We start from the raw sequence: 9,753 nt of genomic DNA, 5'->3' as shown, positions 1-9,753 counted from the left end.
GGGCATAGGGGAGGGGGGCAGTGGGGGCAGTTGCCCCTAGTGAGAATTCATTCAGTTTACGAATATAAAAAATACCTGTAACTTTAGGGCTCAGTTATGTATGATTTAAAATACCTGTAAAATTAACACTAAAGTAACCAGAAAATATCGATAAAATGACGTAAAAATGATATAAAACATATGTAAACAGAATTACAGTATGAACTAGAGCAATGAAAAACTTTAAAGGAGAATCGAACTAAAATTTAAAAAAAAGATGATAAATTTAAAAATTGTGTGTTTTTCTTTAAGAAATCTAGTTCGTTGACGATGTGCAAAATTGTTCTACATCCATCTTACAGCTATTGCCTACGAAGTATCTTTATTTTTATTTCTACACCCACACGTGGTGGAAACTAACACTAGCAAGTGAGGCAACAATGGGAATAATCAGATGAACCAGCAGTTGATCGTTAACTTTTACAAATGCATTCTTGAGCAACATTTAAGCGATTTTCCTAAAGGCACGCCCATTGTTCGTTCTTTACATATTAAAGGAATCACTTGTGTCCTAAAGGGACGTTAAACACAAACGTAAAAAAATGATGATATCTTCCTTGAAAAATAATCTACGATACAGTATCTATATGAAGAAAAATACAAAATTAAAGATAGATATCTATAGCCGGAATATTCAAGATTTTAGTAACTGTAAACAATGCATATCTGATAAGGAAAGACCGTTTACACGTTAACAAACTCTGGGCATTACTAATAAGCTATAATAAAATAAAGCGAATCTGCCGATCGACAAACTACTACGTGTGTACGTGGTCCCATTAAGAATGGTACCCATGGTGAGAGTTCCATCTCGAAAATGTTGACTTATAGGGTACTAAAATGTCACCCTCCCTGTTCCCACCTCACTTGGGACAAACCTCTTCATAAACATCAACTGGCAACACAATACAGTTGCACAACAAAACACACTCGGCAAAATTTTATTCTTTAAATTTCCAAATAATGGTTAACAATTGTCAGACGCTAATTTAAATTAGCGTATTATATTATGTTCCTTTTCGTTTGCTGAAGAAGTGTTCGAGGGTACTGTGTGGCCACTAATATCGCTACTTGTCTGTAGAAGTAGGCAATATTCGTCATTGGAACTACTGTCAACGAACGTGATCTAGCCGGGTGTGGCGTGAGGTACCTTCATTTCCGGAACGTTCTAGATGAGTCTTGCTATGTTCTAATCGGAACATATCGCATAAATATTTCCACCAAACGATCGCGCGAATCTCAAAGTCGCTGGCTTGCGGTCTAATGGACACAACGCTGTTTCATTGTTGAACGAAAACCCCTCCCTTCCGCCCACCACTGTCATACGATTTCAGCTTCTGTTCTTTAGTCATCGCTCAGCTCGGTTCGGCATCGCATCGTGTTAAGGGTTATGTAAATTCATTGCGAGTTGTAAGTGGACAGTGGTGCATGATTGTGGTTTGCATAGACGTTTGTGCGTTGTGAATGTAAAAGTGCAGTGTATACAGTGGCAAAATGACCGATATACATAAGTTTTTTGTACTTCATAAGCGAATGAAAACTACAAATGAAAATGGAGGTGTTGAAGAAGATACTGCCTATGATCAGGTATCACAGGAAAAGGGTGAGTCAAACGCAACCATCACTATTAAAAATTCCTGTAGTTGTGCTGATGGAGAAAATGAAGACGAAGCCAGTACCTCTGCTGGCTTCAAGTGCATTGATGAAAAGGGTAGTGGTATCCTGGTCAGTATTCCCGATGTCGGAAATTACATTGAGAAAAAGGATATTGACAATTGCCTAAAGTATAAGATTTTATTGAATCCATGGCAACCTGAAAAAGTTATAATTTTAAGAATGACATAGACAGCACAAAAAGAACATTTCGACCAGACTGTCTGTCATTATATCCGTGGCTGGTCTATTCTAAAGCAAAGGTGCCTTCTGCAGGTTTTGTGTGCTTTTCCGCCCACGCATAACGCATGGTAGTCATCATGGCGCATTCATAAGCCGCCCATTCACAAATTTCAAAAAATTCCATGAATGTGTAAAAATGCATATGAATTCCGAGTGGCATAAAGATGCAATAGAAAAGTCAAATAATTTCATTAGTGTTGTGACAAACAAAACTAAAAGTGTGGAAGAACTCGCCTACGAGAATCTTGCGAAATTCGGACAAACTAATTGTGCAAAGTTAAAATCAGTTGTTTCTTGTGTATTGTTTTGTGCATTACATGACTTACCTTTAAGAGGAAAAATAAATTCAAATGCTGTATTTGATGATTTGTTACAATTTAGAGTACAGTCAGGGGACGAAACATTGCGGAAACATTTTGAGGGTGCGCCTAAAAATGCTACCTATGTTTCTCATAGAACCCAAAATGATTTAGCTGATGTTTGCGCCGAAGTACTAAGAAATGATTTGATTAACACCATCAATAACAGCAAATCATTTTCAGTTTTGGCAGACGAAACAATGGATATTGCAGGCACAGAACAACTTTCTCTTTCTGCACATTATTTTGACCTTGTAACTAATGTTGTCAGAGAAGACTTCCTTGGATTTACACCATTAGCAAGGTTAGATGCAAAACATATCTCCAACACAATAATATCTACTTTATCTGCTTGGGGTTTAAATCTAGATAAAATGGTGGGACAAGGCCATGATGGGTGCAGTACGATGGCCGGTAAAATTGGAGGAGTACAGAAGATAATTGCTGAGAAATATCCCAAGGCTCGCTTCTATCATTGTGCTATCCATAGACTTAATTTAGTTGTGAATGATTTGAACACCTTACCAGAGGTTAGAAACGCCATTGGTACTATCAAAGAAGGAATTTCTTTTTTCCGGGGGAGCACGCAAAGGAAAGTCCTAGTTGGGAACCTTCAAAAACTGTGTGAGACGCGCTGGTCTGAGAAGCATAAGTCAATAAGGAAATTTAAAGATAAATTTTTAGAAATTGTTGAAGCATTAGCAATTTTACATAAAAAAAGAGATCGTGAAACTAGGCAGAAAGCCTGGCAACTTTACTGCACACTTACTTCTCAGACGTTTATTGTTACATTAAAAGTCATAGCAAAATATTCAGCCAAACTAGAACCTGTCACCAATATCCTACGATCAGTAAACATTAACTTGTTATAAGTTTCAGAATACATTCAAGGAATTGTAAAAATGTAATTGGATGACAGAGATAATGTGGAAGCCGAGTTTGAAATGATAATGGAAAGTGCTGAAAGCAACTCTAGTGCACTTGGAATAGATGTCACTGGCATTCGACAACCGCGAGTTGATGCACGACAAATGCATCGTTCAAATCATCCATCAGTTTCTGTCACTGAGTACCACAGAAAATCTCTCTTTATTCCATATTTGGATTCCCTAGTCCAGTCCTTGCAAGAACGGTTTTCAGAAGGAAACAAGGCATCTTTTGAGATTTTCTGCTTGCACCCAAAGGTAATGAAATCCCAAAGCGACATAGATATGAAAAGGATAATTGAAAATATCAAAAGATTTTATGGTGATCTTTTAGATAACCTCACTGAAGAAGCACGGACATGGATCAGTATATGGAAACGCGATAAAGTAACTGAAGGAGATATTGCTGAATTAAGCCTGACAGATCTACTGGACAAAGCCAAATTCTTGCCTGCCGTAGCTTCAGTCTTGAAGATAGCCCTTAGCTTACCGGCAACCACCTGCTCTGCGGAAAGATCGTTCAGGTACTTAATTACCACAGTAACATTTTTCTGATTGTAATTACTTAATTAGAAAGACTTTGAAACAATTTCTTAAGTCAGATAAAACATTGCTTCTAATTATTTTTAAATCTTGTTTCAAATATGATCACAATAGAGTAATTGAAGAAGGTTACACTGTATGAATTAGTATAGGCCTATGTCATGTTTGTTTGCAGCACTCTCTGGCGCGTGAAAACGTGGCTAAGAACTACCATGGCAGATAATCGACTCAGTTGTTTGTGTATGGTGTCAGTTCATTGTGATAAGATAAAGTCAGAGGAGGAGTCCTTTATCGAAAAAGTGGTAGATAGTTATGGGAAGGACCCGAGATGCATTCAGTTTCTGTTTAAGTAATGCAGGTATGTGAGTAGTCAAGTTTTGCACATTATTAGTAACAGAACCGATTTCCACAATCGTATGCCTTCTTTTGTTCTTAATATTAAAATTACAACAGTATTTCAAACTACATTAATATGTTTGTAACAATAAAACAGTCACATCATCCTTACAACCAAAGGTCACAAAATTTGTTAAGACATGAATCTGTTATGGGTTGTGGAAATTATTATGTACATTTCGTTTTTACTTTACAAAATAGAAAGTAAAGCCCTGTTTTTTTTCACTTTTCAGAGGACTAACAGAGAAAAGTGTAAATAACAAGAAAATATATTAAGGCAGGCGAAACTGAGCGATTTATTCTTACTTGAAAAGAGAAAATAATTTATTTTTACCTATTTAACAATCTGAAATTGTTATTATTTATTTTAAGCACCTATTAACATGTCTGAGCAGAGGTGAACTTACTGACATGGCGTTGTGCCCCAAAAATGAGCATTTACGAGAGCAATTCAGAATATTTCCACAACATTAACTCTTAAAATGAGACACCTTAACAGCAAATGTGTGAGAAACAGCGAATTCATCTAAAACCGATGTGGCTGACACTAGGGCGTCTACCTGTAAGAATACAACATAGTTCACGATTCTAAACTTTGCAGAGCTGCCAAATTTTATTCGGAAATGCGTTTCCAGTTTTATTTGTCTCCTCTCTATGACCATGTGGAGTCGCCACACAGGGACCAGGTTTGAAACATTTGCCAGTTGCCATTTACTTCAGTATTGCAAGCGAGGGTACGCCATTAACCATCCAGGCATTTGATCAATATGGCATATTGTAGAGAGATGGTAACTAATAAGTGACTGATGATTAATGAGACAATGATGGCTTGCATGTGATAGTTTGATAATGACTTAGAAATGAATGGTCTCAATCCCTTAGGAGTGACAAGGGCCACCTGTGTTTCTAGGCTTCATTCCTATAATATATCCCGGATGCACCAGTTTCCAAACATACAGGAAAGATAAAAACTGATTTTCAGCGGCTTGAAGGTCTGGTCAGACACAACGCCGAAGTCTTCCTGTGCGGGTCAGGCACGGCAGATGAACGGGGCAAGGAACGCTGCACAGGCAAAAGAGGTTGCTGCTGCGTCAGCTGCCACACCGTGGAAACGGACGGAACCTCACCACATAGCAGCCTGCACGTGTAGCTTAGTATCAAAGATGTGCCTCGCGCTGTTGCTGTCAAATGCGCTAGCAAATGCAAACAGCCGCTCCGGGCTGCTGCGAATCTGTCTGTGTTGAAACTCGACGTCAGCCAGTGCGGCGAGCCGGCCAGAGTTGCGCTCTGTGTGACCGACACCTATATACAATAACGATGCAGCCTGGCCGTTGCCATTGCTGTTCAAGGCCACAGGTCGGAACGCCAGGCCACGCTCTTTCTGACCAGGTCTTTAAGGCCGGTTGCACTCACAGCGGATATTTTCCGCCAGGTCAATCGACCGTCGCCATTGTCAGAAGTCCAGTGTTTACACACACGGCGGTAAAATCACCGTCGCCACCGCACTAGTCAGCGGATTAAAGGCAATGTACTTTCATCATCAAACCCATTCATTTAATTTTAATGTGTTATGTAAATTATTCATTGTTTTTAAACGTGCAGTTTTGTTTGAAATGAACAGACAGTAAAATCTAAGTATTGTTATTGTGTCGACTAATGTAAAGGAGAAGGAAAAACCGAATAATTTGGGATCATCATCCAATTAATTTAAGAAGAGGGGAGGATGGAGCATTCTAAACGTTGTTTGAAAGGAAGGATGACAAGATATCCTTCAGTTACTTCCGAATGTCGATTTATAGTAGCTGGAAAACAAGTAGTTCAGGGAGAAAAAGCTTAGGACAGGACCAAACGAAAATGGGGGCAAAACGTACAGTCTGCTAATGTAAAACCAGGTTTTACTATAGTTATAATGTTAGTTTTTTATGTTCATAACTCTGGCATGGTACTAAAAGTGCATCAGTATTTATAAATTGCATATAATGGTAAAACATCTGGCTTACCATGAAACGACAAACGCTCTTCAGAGAACAATAGTAATTCAGTAAGCATATTAGAATGCGTAGGCCTATTCCAAGATAGAGCAGTATCACATGAAAGAATCGTACTTAGTTAGTACACTACGCAGCTGCAGAACACTATTGTTAAGTGCATAAAAGAAGCTTTCACAGTAATGCAAGTGAATTTGACCAGGTTTACACAGTTACACAGTTCCGGACTGTTACTTTAAATCCAACTGCATTCACTGCATGAGCAGTGTTTTTAAGTGCTTAAACAATTATTAGTGGTAAGAAAACAATTTATTGGCAGAATACGGTTCAGAAACATAAAATCTGGGAATATGTATATATATGATGAAAATTTTTTGCCCCTACTGAGACAAAAACCTGAGGGCGCCACTGGGCCGACCTGTTGATTTTTCTGTGTAGAGGCATTGTGAAGCTTTAAAATGCGCTTAGCATCGCTGAATGGAGTTGGTAGCTGATGGAGCTTTGATGAACTTCGTTTTGAAGTGTTGTTACTTTGTTACTACTGCCTGTGTGAATGCATTTCGAGTACTACACACGCTTTCTCTGTGCCTGTCACCATCTTGCCTAACTGCTCACTACTGTGCTCTTGTGGCGGAAATATGAAGTGGAGCCACAATAATAGAAAACTTTTTGAGTTTTTCTATATAAGTGTTGAGTATTTTGACAGTGTGACAATTAATTAATTAATTAATTAATATACTAATGGCCTGGCTGACGATATTAATAGCAAGCTCAGACTTTTCGCAGATAATGCAGTTATCTGTAATGCTGTACTGTCTGAAAAAGACTAAGAAGTATTCAGTAAGAGCAGGACATAAGTTCAAAGTAAGCAAAGATTGAAAACCCCCTTTTTTAATGTACAGAAATGTAAAACAATGCAATTCACTAAACGAAAAAGGTGGTATCCTATGACTATAACACCAACGACTCTTAATTAGAACCAGTCAAATTCAATATACACCTGATGGCCGAGTGCACCAACCCCGGTCAAAAAGCATGATAACCAAGGTCCCGCGATCATGGTTAAAAGTAAATCACGTTTAAAATGTTTCTGCAGTGCACCAACGTTAATCGCTGGTCAGCAAACCGTCGTCAGCCAACTGTGCATTTGACCGCGGTTAACTCTCTACATTGCAATGGAACGTGCCCTGGCAACGCAAAGATGTTAGTAAACAAGAAATTGCACAGATAATCGCTGGTGCCACGTTCTATCTTTGCTGTTTTTTCCGTCGACAAGCAGAAGTGTGTTTACGTACCTCGGTACCTATTTCTGATCTGTTGGTTTCTTTTTTGGAGAATAATGGAGAATAAAAGAAGAACACCGAATTTCTCAAAGTACGAGATAGATGTACTTCTTGAACTGGTGGGTGCAAATGCATCCGTTCTTGAAAATAAGAAAACCGACGGCTGCAGCTTAAAAGAAAAACAGGCAATGTGGTCCCATGTGGAGGCGCAATTGAATTCTACTCCTGGTAAGTTTACTCATAAATAAATAACTTTTCTAGGTTCATCGTAAGTGTAGGATATGGGACACACTGGCTTTTAGTTTGAAATTTAAAACTGTTATTGGCGTACCACTGAAATACGTGATAGGACTATGCATATTTACGGTTGGAATTGTTTTGTTAGTTTTAAATTTAAAATCCAATGCTGTGCTACTGTTAACTAAATATTATGTGACTAACGGAAGCTATACCACTTTCTTTTTAATGAACTGATATGTAAACAAAAGCCATATACAGATCTTAGATGTTTATTGCAGTTATAAGTTAAGAGCCTCAGAATGCAAAATGGACTTATGAATGCAAATAATATAAGAATTAATTTATGGTACTACAAACTACATTTATTTAATTTCAGGTGTGACAAAAAGATCCTGTGACAGGCTGAAAACCTGTTATGAAAATATGAAAAGAAGACTTCGAAAAGACCTTGCAGAAGAAAAGGTGGAAGTGTATAAAACAGGTGGGGGGAAGCCTACCCAAAAAACCACGATCCATGATCGGGCTAAACTATTAGAAATTGTTGGTTCCTCAATGAAACCGTTAACAAATGCATATGATTCCGATGCACAGTTCAGCATGATTGTGGATGTTGTCAACATGGAGAGCAGTGAAGTGCAGTGCAGTGAGAATATGCCACCTGCTTCAGTTGTCGAGTTAGCAGAGTGCACACAACCTAGCACTTCCCACTCACCTGTCGTATTATTAAGTAAAGAGACACCAAATAATGTTCTGTCGGATGTCACCCAGGTGCAATCTGTTTCACAGTATCCTGATCAACCGAATAAAAACATTTGCACGCCAAAAAATACATGGAATCGTCGCAGGATGCCTGCAAAACCAAGGCCATCAGGTTCGGGAACAGTGATTGACAATGTGTGCAAGAAGAGAGTGGAACTACTGGAGGTCCAATTACTCATGATGAAGGCAGAGCACCAAAAGGAGCTGAGGATTAAAAATTTAAAGATTCTGGCCCTGAAAGAAAAACTGAAGTACTGGAAGAAGAAAAATGCCAGTGACACATGACTTTTTTTTCCTGTGACAGTGAATTTTTTGTGCTATGTTGTATTTTGTCTAATGCATTAAAGTTGTCTCTCAGTTCAAATTGTTTCTCTGTGTTTGTCCTGTTAGTGATACTGCTTCTATCCTAGTTGGTGTCTAATATCTGCTTACAGCTTATTTGGTCTGGACTAAGTTTCATCCAATCACTTAAAATTAGAATTACTTCATATATAAAAACAGATTAGCAACACTGCAGTTTACACAAGTAAGATACATGTCAGTTGCAGGCCTGCAGCCATAGCATCAGGTGCTAATTTCTACTTAAATGACTTAACAATGAGGTAGACTGTTAATGAAACAAAATAATAGTAATAAAGCATCCTTGTTACTCTTACTTTGGAATGAACATATGTGCGGTAACAGTTATATACATGAGGCCCAATGTTATCATGTTTTGCATTGTTTGTACCAGAATATGAGGGAAAGTGCTCCAAATCATAATTTTGTGTGTGCCATTTTCCATGCAATACTCTGCACCAGGTAATGTTTATAATGGGAACCTATATCTTTTATGACAATACAATTTGAAGTGAGGGATGTTGAGAAATACATTGCTGTGGTGGGTTCTCTTTTCTGCAAAAGTAAGCTTAGCATATGTGGCTTTCCTAACCACACCACTTGGTAATGTGTGTGGTGGAAACCTGTAACATTTATCATAACAGTATTTGTAGAGAGGCATTATTGAATAATGCATTGCTAATATGGACAGTAGTGAGATTAGTATTGTGTGGCTTCTCTAGCAATACTCTGCACCTGTTAATGTTCACAATGTCAGCCCATAACTTTTACCACAGCAAAATTTGTAGCAAGATATTTTCAGAAATGCATTCCTATGATGGGTCACTGGTTTCTGCTATAGTAGTCATAGCATGTGTGGCTTTCTTAGCAATATTCTGCACCTGCTAATGTTTGTGATGGCAACCCATAACTTCTGCCACAACTGTATTTGTAGTGAGGCATTTTTCTGTGGCACTATGCAATGACAAGGAATTCCCTTCTCTAC

At 38.3% G+C, this 9,753-nt stretch overlaps 1 protein-coding gene across 1 annotated transcript; it reads left to right on the top strand.

The window, feature by feature from the left end:
- The first annotated feature begins 1,533 nt into the window (after nucleotides 1-1,533).
- On the top strand, nucleotides 1,534-4,633 carry LOC126471105 (52 kDa repressor of the inhibitor of the protein kinase-like). Its single transcript, XM_050099183.1, has 7 exons — nucleotides 1,534-1,642; nucleotides 1,956-2,153; nucleotides 2,478-3,159; nucleotides 3,214-3,744; nucleotides 3,939-4,112; nucleotides 4,217-4,331; nucleotides 4,532-4,633. The coding sequence occupies exons 1-7, from the start codon at nucleotides 1,534-1,536 to the stop codon at nucleotides 4,631-4,633; spliced, it is 1,911 nt and encodes a 636-aa protein (XP_049955140.1).
- The last annotated feature ends 5,120 nt before the right edge of the window (nucleotides 4,634-9,753 follow it).

Source organism: Schistocerca serialis, chromosome 3, assembly GCF_023864345.2.
Source record: "Schistocerca serialis cubense isolate TAMUIC-IGC-003099 chromosome 3, iqSchSeri2.2, whole genome shotgun sequence".
Taxonomy (NCBI): Eukaryota; Metazoa; Arthropoda; class Insecta; order Orthoptera; family Acrididae; genus Schistocerca; species Schistocerca serialis.
The sequence above is the reverse complement of the archived record's forward strand: the minus strand, read 5'-3'. Positions and strand labels throughout refer to the sequence as shown.